The 18589-nt window shown below is 44.3% G+C and overlaps 1 protein-coding gene across 1 annotated transcript in view; it reads right to left on the minus strand.

Annotated features, from left to right (window-relative positions):
* Positions 1 to 3140: 3140 nt before the first annotated feature.
* fam222aa (family with sequence similarity 222 member Aa) overlaps positions 3141 to 18589 on the minus strand; it is a 46832-nt gene continuing 31383 nt past the window's right edge. The window contains exon 3 of the mRNA XM_023413448.1: positions 3141 to 6668. Within this exon, the coding sequence (XP_023269216.1) occupies positions 5203 to 6668 (1466 nt within the window). The 3' untranslated portion in view covers positions 3141 to 5202. The remainder of the gene's footprint in view (positions 6669 to 18589) is intronic.

The following is an 18589-nucleotide window of genomic DNA, read 5'->3' on the forward strand; positions in this document are numbered from 1 at the left end:
TTATAGATTTCCCATTTCCATATATATTATTTTCTCAAGGTTGCAGCACCCTCAGACTTTGGCAGCGTTGGTGCATTTGAGATCATTCGGGAAAAAACAGCCCTGTTTGTCCACAGGAACATTCTGAGAGCCACACAAACAGTAAAAGGAAACAGGAAGAAAACAAGCAAAATCCCCAGACTTTTGTGTTTAGATTGGATACATCAATATACCCACCACATAAACTAGATGAATATTTGGAGGCCATAAGCTTTTTCAGCTGAACATACATAGTTGTGACGCTGAAGGAATAAAATGCTGTAAGCCCCTGGAATTACGACCTGCTGCACTGCCTTTTTAGAAAAGGGCTCTGGGGCTGTGCCTTTGGAAGAAAGATCCTGATTTATTGTGTGATCTGTGCTGATTTTTAACTTGTGTTGTATTTAATAAAAAAATAAATAAAAAAATTGTGTGGTACTCACATGTGACCCATCCAGTTTTATTCAGTAGCACTAAAGAGATGGCAATGTGCTCTAACTGTGGCAAAACACAGCAAATCTTTTAATGATATTGTGCAATACAGCTATAAGGCTGGTGGGTTAACTATACAAGCCTCCCCAGGACCATCTGAATTATTGACTAAAGTATTTTCTTGCTAGGTAGGAGCCAAATAGAGAGGACTGACCACATGACTTTATCTTCTCTTAGCCACTAAGGAGGGATGTTGGGAAGGACTCTGAGATGAGAGCACCAGGGGTCCAAGGGCAGCCAGGGGACATGACTGAGGTTGACCAAAGCGGTGCAGAGGGGACGTCACCCCCCCACCCCCCACCCCACCCTTTCTGTCATCTGTAGGTTAGAGAAGCAGCGCCAAGACTCTACAGAGCGAGCAGCTGCCTTTATTTTTTCTAACCCTGCCCTCCCCTCCCGTCCCGTCCCCTCTGTTTTGAGAGTGAAAGAGCTGACCCTGCTCTGAACGGGTCCGTCCACTCTCCTTCCTTCTCAGCAGTGTTTAAGGTGCATAATATGCAACTAGACCTTTGCACTAGGTTAAGGTCTTCATGGACTTATTGGGATTTACGAAGGGATTTTTACAACCAGCATAAGTCAATTTCCCTCCACTTTGCCCTCAGGCCTTCCTTGTGAGTATCTCATTGCCCTTGAAAACGTGTTAACAGTCAATAGTCTGTAACCACGGAGATAAGTGATAGATCTTAACGTCCTCATTTGGATGGTGTTTGAGTGGTGTAATTTATCATTTCCTGGGCAACATAACTTTCCAAGCATTAAAAACTTAATTATAAATGAAGCTCTTACTCACTAGAATTTAGTAAATTGAGGCACAATAAGTCTTTCAGTGAGAAAGGTGGTTTCTTCAGAGCTTGAATCTGAATATGAGGCCGCAGAGCCAAAGAGGGGAGGCTGAAACCGGCACCAGGAACATGGCAATTATCCTGATTACTGATGCTTCGAGGCTTCTCCCCTGTAAAATCCCTCCCTGTATCTTTCTCTCTCTTCCCTTTTTTTTTTCCTTTGCTGAGATCTGTCACATTGCACAGTGCCCCTCAGCCAGGCAGGGAGCAACCATGTATAATCCAACAGAAAACAAATCCCCTCGATCAAACACAGCCCAGCTTTTAAAGCAGGCCTCTGAGCCCAGGCGCCATGGTGTGGTGCTGAGGCCCTCTGAGACGCTGTGGAGGCTGTGATTTAGCAACCCCACCACCCCCCGAACCCCCCACCACCACCCTCCTCTACAAACCCTGCTGTCCTCCCCTTCAGCGCCAGCCAGCCAGTCCTAACCTTCAGTTTGTTTAAGCACTGCTGAACCCTGTTGGCCCCGGACAGGGGGAGGGTGGGCTTAGATAATGACATGCCATATGCCACTCTGCCTCTGCAGCTGAGTGAGCCGTGCATGGATCAGCTCAGGCACAAATCTATTTGAAATTTAATTCTATTATCCTAATATGGGCTAAGCGTCCATTGTCCAAATCGGGAATAGTGGAATGGACCAGAGATGCAGGGCTAAGATGCATCCCATCAATAGGAGCTCATTAATGTGTGTAAAGGACTGGGGGGGACAGACAGTTGGGAGCCTGTACAGTAGAAAATGTGGCTACAAAGCAAAGACGCTAAAATTAACTAAATACCACCTTACATGTAATAAAACTCCTCTGGAAATCAAAATTTTGCAATAAAAAAATAATTTTATTTTATGTCATGTCATGTCGTTTTGTGTTTTATTTAGTTGAACTTGGCTCGAAATGGCCAGATTCCTCTCAGTACCTAATAGGAAATCCCTTGCTATTTGAAAAGGGTTTTGATTTCAACCCTTTGAGTGAATGAATACTCTCCACTGGCACTGTCCAACAGCCAGGCGTCACCCAATATTCCCATTAGCAGAGAGGCCTGGTGCTTCAGACCTCCACTGGTGGGAAAGGCCAGACACCAGAAACTCCACTGCCTCAAGTGTCTCCTCTTCACTTCAACATCATGTGACAGGGTTTAATGCTTGGATGCAGAAGCCAAACGGAGGGGATTTAGGGACGGGATGTATCTGTAAATCTGTCAAAATATTTCTACAAGACAGAAAATATGCTGGAATCAGACTGTGGCTGGGGTATTAAGCTGTTGAAACAACATGAAAATTTTTCACTGGAATGTTAAGGAGGCTTACTGTGCAAATTTAAGCCAAGGGGCTTGGTATTCTTTAGGCTGAAATCTTTGTCAGCCTTCAAAGACAGTGGCTCAAAAATTTAAGGCTCATAGTTAAGATTAAGCAAGGGTTATCTTGGGGGAGAAAAAGGTCTATTTATGGAGCGCAAATGATCAAAGAAACATTAATTCCTGCTTCTTCTTTAAAAAAAATAAAATAAAAAAATCTTCAGGATTCATGGGTAAATAATTTCCAACAATGCTGTCTGTCCTTTTATCTTTGGATGGCCAAAGTGTAAACATTTAAAAGATGGTCAATTAAGTATACTATGTTTTGTCAGTGACAGAGGTTTTACTACTACAGTACAGTACAAGATCACACATCATGCTCCACTCTGCATCTCACAGAGCTGCTGAAACAAGGGCCCACTTACTTTCCACTTACCTCTAGAGGACATACGTTAAAAAATAATGACAGACTTCAAAGCCAAGATGTGGCCTCTGAATATATTCTTAAAGAAATTTATTTTACACCTCAAAACAAAACAAAAAAAAAAAGAATAGGGATTAGGGATGTGGTACATTGGGAATGTATTGACAACTGTAGTTTACATTTTTTTGGTGTAAGCTCAGAGAAAAAATGTTAATACAGTCATAATAATTGCACTTCATAAATCTAGACTGATGCCAGTATTTCCCCACAACAAAGCTGCGAATCTCTCTCTCTCTCTCTCTCCAGTTAATAAATTCAATTTACCATTGAAATTTGACTGACAAAAGAAATGCTAATTTAAGACCAGAGGACTGCTGCACTGATCCAATTTTTCTCTTTCACTTGAGTCCCACAAGGCAATGAAACATCGCAGTAATTTAAGTGCAGTACATTCAAGGGAATCTCACAGTCATTATAAATATTTCACTGCTCTGAATCATCAAGTTAAGACTGGCCCAGGCTAAATGCATCCCAACCAGGGGCTGAAAAGGACAAGGGAAAGCATTGAGCGTCGTCTCATTTCAGCTGACGCCAGAGGACAGGGCATGATTGTTTTAATTTTGTTTTTGTTTGCAGGATCAGGGGTGAGGAGTACCCCCAAAATAGGATTTCCATTTGTGTCTGCCTCTCTCTGTCATTATGATAACACCTGCTGACAGTGGAAGGGGCTACAGTACCGTCACTACAGTTATAATGGAGTCATGTGAGAACTTGATCTCTACTACCTCCAGCGAATATCTAAAGCCTCCACTAAAAGGGAGCAAGATTTGGAAAAGATCTCCTGTACATTACTCAGATATGATGTTTACGGGACTGGTGAATCAGCTTTTCAGTCTTGGTGGTAGAAATCTTGAAATGACACAATAAAAAAATGTTTTAAAAAAAGTCTGAGGATTTTGAAGAACACAAACTAAAATGCACACACGCGCATGCACTCAGCCACATACACGCATTAACATACACGTAAGGTTATGTAGATAACCCCCCCAATCACATTCTTCATTGTAACATTTCTTTTCTTGAATTTTTTTGCGACATTTTCTTTTTAAATAAGTATTTCAAGATTTATTGTAGATTCCAGTGTTGGTTAGGAAAAAAAACAGAAACTCTCAGACCAGGTTCTTACAGAACCAAAGCAGCGACTATGCCTCACACCAGGACATAAGAAACTGCACATCAGCTTGAGGAGGAATCATTAAATCATAAAAACAAAACTGGAAAAAAAAAAAAAAAAAAATGCATTTGAGACACTTTTCCCCATAGCAGCCAATGCATATAATATACCTACAAATATATAAAACAACAAAAAATAGGTTCAAGTTTTTCAAGTTTCTTAAATATATCATATCCACACTACCCAATTCCAAACTTCAAAGTTAACAAGATTCAAGCAGTGCAATTTATGTATCAATTATAACAGCAATAATAACTAATATTGTACTATCCTTTTAATTCAACCTTATGATCCTTGTAAATTACACCCGAGTACTGCCTATAATCTTATTCTTCTCATGTATAAGTATCTGGATGTTTGTGTTTATGTGTGCACTGTTAAAGAGTTTTGGATTTTGACAGCAGCCCTAAACTTCGGCCCTTTTAAGGCCATTTCAGTGACAACCTACACAGTAGCTTCATCCTCAGTATTTGGAAGGGGGATACAAGTGCTGTATGCACTTCATGTCACGCTATGATTCTCGTCAAAAAAGTTCAGGCAAGTAAAACAACAACAACAAAAACAAACAAAAAAAAATCACAAAAAAACAAAAACAAAAAAACAGAAGAAAATCAATCCATAATTCCTATTGGCAAACCACACAATGGAACATCTGGAGAATCTTGAAATCCCTTTTCTCTCCCACTGGCAATCACTACCACCTTTCATATTTGGGATTCCCACAGCCTGCCTTGAAAACCACCAAACCTAGGGTCACACAGCACAACAACTGCCCTTGTCTAAGCTCCCACACTAGTTAAAGCAGTGCCACTCGTAGCCCAAAAAAACATCTCGGTTCTTTAACTTTGATTTTCTTCACAAATTCACAACTCTTGATTCTTTTCCTCCTCTTCTTCCCCCTCTATCTGTAAACAGGGAGGCGGATGTGTGCATGCTGGTGGTCTAACAGACGTGGCACAGACACAGTCTCGTAGCCTTTGCCAAGCATCTGCTCCTTGATGCAGGGTGGGTGGATGTCGTTGATCAGGTACTCCAGAGATTGCAAGCTGCTGCTCAGCACTGATGTGTTGCACAAGCTCTTGCTGGGCAGGCTGCAGCACAAGCCTCCGCCGCTGTCTATAGCAGGGTGGTGATGATGGTGGTGGTAGTGGTGATGATGGTGGGGGTAACCCATCTCTCTGTGCCCCGTGGCCGGCCCTCCTGTAGAGGTAGCCAAAAGCTCCTGGGTGTTGTAGCAGTCACTGTCAGGTGTCACCAGCACACTGTTCCACGGCGGGGCAAAGTATTGACCCACTGAGAAATTTCCATGCATACCCACGCAGTTCAAAGGGGAAGAGCTGACTTTGTCCATCCCGCCTCCTCCGCTGGCACTGGCTGTCAGGTGGTAAGGTCTGGAGGAAGAGGAGGACACTTGGGACGCCATAATCCCTCCCCCTGGAACACAAGTTTCGGGGGACTTACTGATGGCGCCCCCTCCTCCACTACCTCCACTGTACATGCGGAGCACAGCCTGTTGCTGCTGCTGCTGTTGTTGCTGTTGTTGCTGCTTCTGCCAAAGAATATAGTCCATACCGTCTGTGTACACACCGGTCTTCATCGCCTCTGCATTTTGAGCCGGCAGCCCTGGCCCTGTGTACACCATGTTAGCCTGGGGACCCATTCCTACCACGTAGCCTCCACCTGAGGAGCTAGAAGAGACCCCCATGACAGTTGTTCCCTGCTTGGAGGGGCTAGAATTTGATGGTGCAGTGGCAGCCCCTTGACACACCTGCTGCAGAGCCTGGGCCTGGCAATGCTGGTTGATCTGGTAGATGATGCTCTGGATGGAGGGGAGGTTGGACTGTGCGGGCAGGGCCAGGCCTCGGCCCCCTGTTACAGGAATCACTGAGCCAGCTACAGTGACATTTGGGGGAACTGACAGTCCGGGGCCTTCTGGAGGCTTTGAGGGCCCAGTGTGGTATACCATTTGGCCGTGGCCACTGGCTAAAGTGCTACTATTAGGGGGTGGGTACGGGGCAACGGCTATGTGGGCTGGAGAGAGCTTAGTCCGTCTGCCTTCAGAGTTCTTGAGGACACCTTTTGTAGGGACAAAGGTGGATGTTGATGATGATGACGATGAGGCAGAGGCTTTGACGATGGCGAGCAGGCCCTGGTAGCCCCCTGTGTGGAGGTGTGGGTAGGGACTATAGCGCTGCCCTGTGGTGTCATATCCATTCACAGTCCGGTTAAGGTGCTTGTGCTGGGGAACCCTGATGTTGGTGGGGAAGATCTTGATGGACAGAGGGCTGTTGGCCGTCTTCTGAGCGTAGGCGTCAAGTTCTGCCGCAGTGGGGTAGCGTGGGGAATGCGTGGGCACCAAGAGCTCACCTACAAGACAAACGGAGAAAAAGGATGAGTGAAATGAATGATTAAGATATAAACACACACATTCACATGGCTGTATGTGTAGAAAAAGAGAACAGCAGAAGGGGGGTTTAATTACCAGAAATATCTTAGGAGCCAACAGCAAAGGCAACCACAAAATCAGATCAATCAATCAATTGCAATAACCACTTTGCTGCAACAGCAAAAAAACTGGCAGCATTACAGTGACTAAATCTAAAGCACTCTGAAAAATGTCAGTGTTTCCAAAAGAGCAGGTGAATAAAACCAGATGCAAACGGCAGACACGCTGCTGAACAACCCAAACAGAGTTTGCAAATTGTAAATCAGGACTGACATTCATTTATGTCCCATCACACCCCTCCTCCATTTGAGCTTTCTTCCATCTCATTTTCACACCCTCCTGTGGAAGTTCATCCCTAGACAAATGGATCTTTTTAAAAACTCATTCTGTCAAAGCCTGGTACCTTAGGCGCTGTTAAATCAGTGCATTGTGAAATTAATTCGGACTCTCTTTAGCATTGAATTGGGTTAGCCTTGGATACCAGGCAAGGAGGGACGGAAGGGAGGGGATAAAAGCTTGTTTAATTGCAGTGGCACATTTGAGATTCATAAGTGTTATCACTTACTGGGTCTTACCCTTGGCCACAGAATTTCCACATTTATTCAATCCAGGGGTACATGAAGAGACCCTCACAAAAAACCAATTAAACATCTACCGGGAATTACTAGCCTGGTTAAGGTGAACTATATCAGAACAAGCCAAGTCAAGAACGCTAGAGTGCTGCTATTTGCAAATGTGGACAAGGATAAAACTGAAAAATTGGTTTGGAGTTGAACACATGCTGGAAAGGATTAAAAAAGACACATCATTGTTCAGATAAAATAAATAAAACATAAAGTGCACCAATGGTTTGTCCTTGTGTGTCTATGAAATATTTCAATGAACAAGAGTAGCAGACAAAGTGTTTTGTGCACATGTGCTATTGATTGTAACTACATGTCTTTCTTTTAAATGAACAAAATAATACATGTTGGAACAGACAAAGGCAGGTGCATGCTCCCGTCACAAAGACTTTGCTATTAATGTACATGTAAATGCTCTGTTCCACTGTTCACCATATGAAACCACTCCAATTCCGAAATTCAATTCAACAGTGAACGTGGCAAGTGAGACTAGCAATAGCCCTTGCTCAATGAGCCAATGCTTGGCCATTGTGAATTGAGGTGGCAAACAGGAAAATGGCAATTTCTAAAAACCCCACCATGTGTCATTGTTTGGGGGCTGGGCATAGAGGTGAGGGGCCGCGGTGAGATTGGATTTAAACGACATTATTCAGGCAATTTCATGGCTACTTAGCTCAGTGCAACAAAAAGGGTGGGGGGTTGGGAAAAGAACTCAATTTACAAGCAATATATCAGCTGCCACAAATGACTTGCAACCCCTTCAAAAATGACATTTTTATGCAAAAGCTAACAAAACGCACAAAAATTAACTGCCATAACTGTGCCGTCAGCAAATGTCCTGGCGACCCAAGGAGTCTGCAGGGTGCAGCCTGTGACTAGGACTCACTCCATTTCCTTTCCTATTGCAAAATCATTTTAAAGAGACTCCACAGCCAAGTAGTCACAATTCTCATTCCTTTGCTCCCATTACAGATAGCATGGGGAGTTCATTTTAGCAACCCTATGGGTCTCCCACTGTGAAAATGATTAAATCTACAAGATCCATATCATAAAAGAAATAAATTGGGAATTTAACAGCAGAGACAAGAGACTATGAATTTCCCAAGTCAAATTTAGTGCATGACCTATTCCAGTCAGTTTGGTTCATCCTGCAGACAACATCAGAAACACTAGACTTCAAATTAGAATTTAATTTGTTAAAAAAAAAAGAAAAAGAAAAAGACATTAATGACTTAGTTTTAATCAGAGTGAGGGAACCTGGTGCCATCCTAATGGGCTAGGCTGAGTGTGGCAGACCAGCCTATCTGAGATCTAACCAACCTTACTGAGGCAAAGCTCTGCTTCCCTGGTGACAGCAGTGCCATTTGCTTTGATGTTCTGACTTGCAGTGGAAAACTGACAGAAGACTTATTTCATTTGCTCAGAAGAGAAAAACATGCTCATTTCAAAGCACATTGCTGGTCCACATGCAAATGGAATGGCAGCATTTTTTCTGATCTTCTTTACATGAAGGCAAAAAAAAAAACATCTTTGATCATCACATGGTCTAAATGAGGGAAGATACGTGGCTTTCAGGCATATCAAGGGCCTGTGCCCTGCCGCCCCTACAAGCCCCCAGCTGCAATATGCCCATCATTCCACCTAATTACTGCCACATGAGAAAAAAAAACTATAAAAACAGCCAGGAAATTCATTAAAGGGTGGCTAATTCTATTCCTTCTCACTGACTGAGTCCATATTTTCCATGCCTGAGCCTGCATTTCTTCTGAGAGAGAGGAGGGAGCCCTCTCCCTCCGTCTTTTCCCAGCTTGGCCCTTGTTTGTCAATAGGCAGAGCCTTTGGCACACCAACCTGGCATCAAAGGGTTTCACACTTCACAGGCCACAGGGATTAGAGGCCTTTCAGGCCTACAAAACCCATCTCAGCTCCACAAAGGCTTCCGGTTATTAGAACCCACAGGCATAAAGGAAGAAGAGGAGGAGGAGGAGGCAAATGAGCATCTGGATGCTTCTGATTCCAGCTTCTTCTTTAAAAAGTTCCATGGTATAAATTTTATAGCAAAGTTGATTACAGTAAGTATGGCCACAAACTGGGGCGTAATTTCACTCTCATACACACTCTGTGTGTTTGATGTGCAGGGTCTCCACATCTCTCTCCTCCAGAGCAGTAAGTCTATAAGGGAGGACATGGAGGTTAAAGGAGAGAGTCTCTTTTTAGGCTGACGCTCTGTGACTTATTGGTTTAGGCTGCAGTAGATCATAGCTATGAGCAACAGCATACAGATGGTGCTGGCTGATAAACACCCTCTGAGGCAGCCAGTACTGCCCCGTTGTGTGAGCCCTCACCTCCTCATAAGGTAGGGGGTTTCCTGCACCTGTGAAAACTCTCCAGCGTGGATCATGCATGCAAACGCAATGCATGAAAACAGAAAAAAGGCACAAACATACACATACACTAGTACACACACACACACACATGCACACGCACACACACACACGCACACAAACCTGCATCTGCAGTTGTGTGTCTCATTTGCCATCAGTGGAGCATGTTGTTATCCTCTGCTCAGCGCTCTCTCATGAAATGTAGGGCAGGGACAACAACAGGTGCCTGTGCGGGCGACAGCCTGCAATGCCTCCTGGGCTAAATGCTTCACACTCGCTTCATTTCGACATGCGACAGCCTTGTAAGGATTAATTATTTCCCCTGGGGATGGAAGAATATGCTTTTTCCCTTCCTAAGAGCAGGAGGCTATGTGCACTCACAAGCACATGAAACAACTTATAGTAAATGAACAGGGGAACCTGGGCTAGCACTGCTTTTGCAATAAGCAAGAAAAAACTTTCACATGAAAGGAATGTAAACAAACAAAATATGATTGAACTGCACTGGAGATGAGATAAAAGCTCAGGCAAACACATGCATTAGTTCTGAGAGATCACGCGCCAGGGAGCGGAGATGGCAGGGAGGCAATTAATGGGCTGACCTTCGTCCTTAATCACCCAGTGCCTGGCACACAATGCCCATGTGTCAGAGCAGCACATCTCTAAATGCCATCCCTCATTAGCACGATGCACGCAGTGAGAGAGGCTATCTGTGCAGTGTTACACTCTCCAGCGGTCAGACAGAGATAGCAAGGCTGGGATAGGATAACATGGCAGCACCGAGCCGGACTGAGCTGCAGTAGGCCATGATATGATCTAGAAATCCCATTTCACTTGGAGGATGGGCACTCTCCTTTCTCTCCATTTTTGATTGGCATGAAACTCCCCAAGCGCAACGTCCTTGGTGTACCCAGTTCTGTCACTGTGATTGCGTGTGTGCTTGTGTGTATGCACGCGTGTGTGTGTACATCTGTGTGCATTTGGTGAAGGGGGTACCCAATTCTGAACACTCAATTAACACTCCTTTAATTAGCCAGCAGTACATTTTGAATTCTGATGAACTAATTTTCTTGGTGTGAGGGTGGAGGAGGCCGGGGGGGGGGCGTCTGGTAAAGATGAGGTCCACTGGGTACAAAACAGCAATAAAGAGGGAACTGGTTAGATTAGACTGTAAAAAATCCATTAAATTCTGTGCACTTCTTCCAAGTGAGAGGTCAAATTGTGTTGATCACAAGAAGCAAAGGCAGACACGGAGAGTATGAGAGCAGGGAGTTAGGTGAGGAGGGGGAGGCGGGGGGGGGCAGCGGAGAAAAAAAAAAAGAGAGGAGATAGGGAGTCAGAGGCTGTGTGAGAGTGCAGCACCAAATCCAGAAGACCATGAGAATGCTTTGCATTTTAATTAGAGGTTTAAATGAATAAGCAGAGGAAAAAGTCTGAGAGAACTGCCTAAAATGCCCATTTATTAGTGTTCCAAGTGTTCTCAAATTATGAGCAGGTTGGAGAAGTTTCTTCTTATTAGTGGAGAAAATGCTCCAACACATCAAAAAGCCCTCAGCGTTTTCTCACTCACTCCTGCAAGCCTGTATGCCTACTTACAGCACGCTTTGATCCCCTCTGACCATGTTCGTTGGTGAGCAGGAGGAAAAGAGCGCTTGTTTAGATGAAGGGAGAGAAGCGTTTGGTTGAACTGTAATTAAGTTTTCACAGAACAACGAGTGCATAATACACATAAACTTTGGCCAAACAAAGAGAGCAGTCTGTGATGAGGTTAGGGCAAACACCAGGCATTGAGATTACCAGAAAGATGAAAGACAGCAAGGGGTCAGCTTCGGTGCAACATCAACCGCACTCTCTCCGAGCCATTTCCTCTGAGAGCAACAGTCCCTGTTAAATGTGTGTGAGCCAAGAGACGTTAGCTGCTGAGCTCATCATGCAGCTATATGCTGGGTCTGATGGTATTTTTTTTTCTTTTTCTGAATTGCTTGCAACAAAGGATCTTAACAGGATTCAAAAATTGGGGATTCTTCAAGTATGTGACCTCTGGGCCAGCAAGACGCCTCTTTTTTCCACAGTCTCGTACCACATTCCACCACTAATGTACATTTTGCCCTTAACCTCAGTTAATCAAATTAATAATTCATGGATAAAGCAGTCTTCAAATCCTTTACGTCAGAATCCCTCAGCTTGGAAAAAGTCTGACCAGTCAAATGTGTTAGCAGCCTAGATTCAACAGCATTGTTCCACGGAGGAACCCTTGACCTGTGGCTATTGTTTAGCTCTTAGCAGATAGGATCAGGGTCTATGACATACTCTCTCCACCTCCGTTAGCCTGCTGTAAAACGACGGGCAGGCGGGGTGGGGGGGGGGGGGGGGGGGGGGGGGGGAGCCAGAGGCAGCTTCGCGTCCTGAACAATACCTGCCTTGTGCTAATGGAGGTGTCATCTGGCACAGGGCTGATTAGTCAGCGATTACAGCCAGGCCTCAATTGCCGTGACAACTGCTGCAAACACAATGGGCCCTGATAGAGCCAGCTGTTTGGTCCTCTGCAATTAACCCTGCATCCCACTCGTCTCCGGCAGTGTGCTGCCTCTAATTGACTATTGGGCTCACAAAGCAGGGGCTGTCGGCCAGACCCCCTGGACATAGCCCCCCGCCCCTCTGCCGAGGTAGAGATGATAATAATAGAGGCGTCCTGTGGACTCGGCCGCCAGTCAATCAAAGCCTCAGTGCCCCACAGGAGCTTCCTGAGGAGAGACAGAGCAGAGGAAGCACATGTATGAGCCAGTGATCAACAGGGAAGAGCAGCCTTGCAGGGGGCAGACATGTTGAATATGCCCTCAGCCAGAGTGCTAATCAATTCAAGTGCACGTGAAGGGAAAGGGAACCCTGCTGCTTGCTTGATATCAGAAAAGCCATTTTTAGGAACACTCATCTTTTCTGTGCAACAACACAGGGAGGGGAAAAAAAAATCAAGGAAATTATTTGTCAGGCCTTTGCTATCTATAATTGCAAAGATAAAAATCAAACTGCAATGATTTCTCAGAGGATAGAGCTGTCTGAATACACGGCTGCTTGTGTCATCATAATCATCAAACAAATGCATATTGTAAGACAGCTGAAAAGAAAATGTGCTCTTCACCTAACTCCTCTCTGTCTTTCTAAATTCTTCATGTTTATTATTGATCAGCTGACATCTAAATCAAAAAATGTATCTTGCTATACAAATAAACCTTAATCAGGTCATATTCCATAGTCACATATAGTTACTTTTAAATCAAACATCAAACACTAAATAGAAAGAAAATTATGCATTTAATTGAATGAATCACTATGTAAATAAAAGCAGTAGTTGGACAACATTTTTCAACAGGGGGTGCCATACTGCAACCACATATTGGGCTTTTAACCTGCCAACATGTTTCACAAATAGCAAAGAGGATAATGAGAATGTTAAAGCAATCTGCACACTGATCCTTCACAGGCACGCAGACATGGCACAATGTCAAAAATGGATTTAATCATTAAAAGAGATTTAAAAAAAAAAAAAAAAAAAAAAACCTTGGACGAAACTCCTAAATCTAATCTTTCATTTCATTAAAGCCAATCTCATCTAAGATTTAATCTCTCTATTTCCTACACAAGCAGATAGAAGGAATACCAAACTGAGAGCCTAATTTTGGCTTCCTCCTCACACGGGCTGCAGCATGAGGTCATTTAGTGAGCCTGCAGTGAGGCAGTACACGTGTGCGGTTAATACGGTACACCGAAACAGACATAAGGTCCACAGGTACAGATGACACTGGGAAGGAGCAGAAGATAAACAAGATCTGTCTATTAATATTATAATTCTTTTACAGTCTCACATATGTGTATAATGTGACGGTGGACAATGTGTCCAATCAAAACTGCTAATTAGGTTCAAATTATAAAAGGTTTCCACCTAAGAAAAGTGAAATATTATACCACCAGAGCACTGTCATGTTTACATTTTCTCGTTAGAATTTATCTCTAAAGCCAGATGTTACTGAATCAGCCATGAAAATTAATTAGCTGGTTTGATGTGGCAACCTCATGCTCCTTCCAGACAGACCTGGCTTTTATGGGCTGTAGGGGAAATTACTGAGAATTGATTGATCCTGAAGGACTCCTCTGTACACATGGCCTGGCAGACAGACACACACACACAGAGACACACACAGAGACACACACACACAGAGACACACACACACACACACACACACCCTGCAAACAACGACTGAATCAGACATTTTAAACCTCCAGATGAACCTGACATCCTTTCTCTTTAGTAGCTACAACATCAATAACCGTTAATTGTCAAAACAGATAAATCTAAATAAGCTGCGCACATGTTCTTTATTTCTCATTCTAAAAAGCAGGTGAATGAACATGATATACACTTAAAATCAGGTAGAGTCAAAAGGACAAATCTCAACCATCTCTGTTCTCTGAACTCTAAAATCCACCACTCGCTGAAACAACACTGACCTATAAAGCACTGAAATTACAAACGGTTGAATTTCCCCTACACATCTCTTGATCTTTTTGCTGCTTTCTCTCTTTTTCCATCCTCTTTTTCCCCCCCTCTATTTATCTCTTTGTGCTCCTCCTTTGCTCTTTGCTCCCCCTCTCTGTCTCTTCATCCCCCTCTCTGTCTCCTCCGTCTCCCTCTCTGAGTAAGTGAGTTTCATCTGGGGTGCTTGCCGGGCGAAATTACCTCAGGGTGAACACTTTATTATCTGTAGTCAAAGCGTCACCACAAATACCATTCTACACACACAAGTGTCACTTTCCATTTGTCTGCACTCTGGCTGCATTAGCAGAGCCTAGCCGGCCCAGAGCCTCGTCTCAAACACGCCCGGCAGAAGAAAACTAACAGCGTGGGAAAGCACTCGTCCTGCATTCCTGCCCCATTAACACCACTGGCACCACCAGAGCAGACCTACTGCCTCTCTGGGGAATCAAAAACATTATCATCAGCACTACCCTTTGTGAAGATGGCTTATGAAAAAACAAAAAGAGAAAGATGTTGAGGCACACATCTTACAGCCTTTAGTTCTCTGTCATGCATGCTATGATAGACAACTAAACCTAGGATCCCCCTTTCATTCAAATCACTGCACGTGTTCATTACTGACAATCTAGCTGAGCGTCCAGCAGAAACAACATCAGTGGGCCGTTTATGTCCTCTTTGAGCCACAAAGGAATGTGGGCCAGCAGTAGCCATGTCAGGCCTTCTGTGGGACACCCGTGCACCAAACAAACACAGAAACTGGGGCAACATGTTTACCTCACACTACACGCTGCACTACATAAACAAAACGGCCAAACAAAAAGAACCAGCTCCATGTTTGTTCCCATGGCAGCCACCCCCCCACCCTCCCAAAAAAGGGCATTTCAATAGAAAAATATCGACGCTAAAAATTTCACACTGTGAACAGAGCCCCCTCACAGCCACGACCTCATTCTGGAGCTCTTTCCGTTTGCAATAATTTATGGGCCTGGATGGGCAACATAATAGATTATAAATGGAGAAAAATAACTATATTCATCACAGAACTGCTCACTGTTTAATAATCAAGTCTGGCTAAAGGGTTTAGTGGAGTGGACGCTTTCTGTATAGATGAGGGGACCGAGGCTCTGGTTTGTGGGCTGCCTGTGATGAGCCAGGCCTCAGGCCTGCCTGGGCCACCCTCATTGTGCATACAGCATGGTCTAGAAAGCAGAGCTTTATCAGCAAATACCCCGAGTCAGCACAAGCAGTGGGGTGGTTATGCGTTGCGACTGGCACACCAGCCGATATTGTCATGTGCGATTAGGCCTGTGCTCATGAGCCTGTGAACTCATTCCTATGGCATCAAAGTCAGCCCCACCCCCTACTCTCCTCCATTTATATCCCTGCCTCCACGCTGCCCTCTCATCTTTCTCTAGGTTTTTCCATCTTACATTCAGCCCCACCACTTTACAATATATCTTCAATGGAGCTTGTGACTAGCTGTGCTCTAGTGCAAACAGATACAGAGTGAAAAAATAACAACAGGTTAGACTGGTTTGATTTTCAAAACAAATCTCTGCAGCTTAGTTAACTCCATCCAGAGGGGTCATCCACAAGTTAGAGCTAGCCGGTGCACCAAGGAGCGGCCGGTGCCAGGGTTGTTTTGTCTCGGTGAACCTCTGCAGATGACAAGGCTGATAGACAGGAATAAAGCGAGTCCCACAGAAGAAAGAAAGATAAACTGTGAGTCGAGTTATGGGGAAACATCACGAAAAGGAAACAGAGATTAAACCATTCAGTGTTGAGGCAGAGAGCAATGCAGGACACAGAGCCAAGAAAGAAACACAACGAGCTAAAATCCTGACCTGAAAGATTTATGTCAAGCCCCCCCTCCTGTCCTGTCTTTAAGAGAATATGCCGCGCTGTGACAATATTTTCTTACATGTACAGCTAAGAGCCAGCAGCATTCACAGTCATGCACAAACTCAAATGGACACAGTAACAACACAAACACACACACAGGTTTAGAGTAAAGGACCCCAGAGGTAGAGATTGTGAGTGCATACAGAGATAAGAAAAGGAACCAGAGCAGAGAGCAGAGAGGGAGGGAAAAAAGGGGAGAGAGTGGGAGAGAGAGGGAGAGATGAGGGGAGGCTGGAGGCGCCTGGGCAGGCCTGTCAGACCGGAGGAAGTGCTGGTGCACAGGCCTGCAGGTAAATGGAAGAAGAAAGGCGCCTGCAGGCTGCCTGAGGCAAGCCTGGGCCCTTCTGTTCTATCATTTAGGAGACAAGTCCTCCACTGATTCCCAATTAATATTTAACACTGCACAGACAACAAGGCACTCCGCTGCAGTACACATGCCAACGAGAGGAGAGGAGAGGAGAGGAGAGGAGAGGAGAGGAGAGGAGAGGAGAGGAGAGGAGAGGAGAGCAGAGGAGAGGAGGAGAGGAGGAGAGGAGAGGACAGCAGATGAGAGGAGGAGAGGAGACGAGAGGACAGCAGAGGAGAGGAGAGGAGAGGAGAGCAAGAGAGGAGGAGAGGAGAGGACAGCAGAGGAGAGGAGAGGACAGCAGAGGAGAGGAGGAGAGGAGAGGACAGCAGAGGAGAGGAGAGGACAGCAGAGGAGAGGAGGAGAGGAGAGGAGTATAAAGTGATACATACATGGGTAAATCTTCAGAAAGATGAAAAGCTGTTTTGAAAGATTTAATGTCTGTGGAGTTTTGGAGGCAATGTTTTAATTCAAGTATTCCTTAAAGGTGAAACCTGTATTTTTTATATATAATATACTATAATTTATCTATCTATTGGACTGTGGTGAAACATCGAAAACAGTACATTTATTGTGTGGATCTGCTCTCCAGATTTTATCACTGAGAGGTGTTTGGGGTTTGTTGGGTCACACCTCGCTGGCAGACAGAGCCAACACACTGTTTTATCACTTCATTAAGAAATACTTTTCCTTTCATGTTACCTAGTAGGTCAAAAACATTTTCACTGCCTAGCAACAACAGAAAGGTAAAAGCAACTTTACAAATTAGGCTTTTGATGCTCCATGATGACGCTTACAGATACAGGCGTTGCCTCTAGGGCTAGGGGAAGTGAAAAACTGGCTGTTAGAAATCTGTTCAAAGGCCTTGAGGTCGAGAGAAAATGAAGGTTTAGAGTTGGAACTGGCATTAAGAGGTCAGCAAAAAAAAGCACGCCCTGGCCCTAAACCTAAAACTCACCATTTCTGTAACCTAAAATGACGGTGCATCCAATGCATGTGAAGATGAGAATGAGCCGGAAGAGCAAACCACAGAAACTGTAGTTAAATGTCCCACTGGAGCAATGATTTCAACATTGCACTGTGGTCAGCTTCCTCTGCCAAACCCTCTACACTATTAGAGTAGACTGCAAAACCACAGCCAGGGATGGTTTCAAAATTTGGTGCAAGTTCATGACTGATTTGGACCAAAACCTCAAACTCTACTGCTGTCGGCTCTTTGGTTTTAATTTGTTCACACATAACTTCTTAAGCATTTTCCCAGCATAACGGCTCTCCTTACAGAGGATTCCTAGAAACGAACACACTGATCAATATTTACCTTCTGTGAATTTCAATCACGACTGAGAGGTTAAAATGTGTGAGCCAGTTTACTAAAGTCGACAATAACAGGGACAGATATGGAAGATGTAATTTATGAAACAAAAAAAAACTGTAGGTAAGGTTGTAACCCTCTATGACCGGAAAAGGAAAAAAGGCTGAACTTTCTTTTCTCTTTTTGTATACTTATAAAACAATATAATAACATTATATAGTATTTCTTTAGCATATATATAGAGAGATAAACTAAACATTTGGATCCATACTTTTAAATGTGCTGTAGTGCCCTGATGATTTGAATGAACTGACAGGCCAGAAATAGAGATATCAAAGGCTGGAAATCTTCACTCCGGCAACCTGTCCTCCCACTTACACACTTTGTGAGTCCAAATTTTGGACCATGGCGACATTTTTATTTTGAGTTTTATAATGAAGATCCCACTCAAAAACTCCTGCTAGGAGTGTGCAACACCTCCTCACTGCCTCTCTTGGTCAGTCTGTGGTGGGCTCAGCTCTGAGATGGCACAGGCTGCGTGTCATTTCCTGTGGGACAGCAAGGGACTGCGGACACTCTCTGTACCCTCGCTCACATCCCCCATCCCACCCCCAGTCTCTGGCAGGCGAAGACAGAGGGTTTCGATGCCTTGCACCTGGGACGCCCAAATGCCAGCTCAGAGGCTTTGGAACCAGGAACCTGTTTTTCAACCCAAATCCTGCTGTGACCAAAACTAAAGCA

This window comes from Seriola lalandi, unplaced genomic scaffold (assembly GCF_002814215.2).
Source record: "Seriola lalandi dorsalis isolate HSWRI2012SDOR001 ecotype SW California unplaced genomic scaffold, Sedor1 jcf7180002054517, whole genome shotgun sequence".
Classification (NCBI taxonomy): Eukaryota; Metazoa; Chordata; class Actinopteri; order Carangiformes; family Carangidae; genus Seriola; species Seriola lalandi.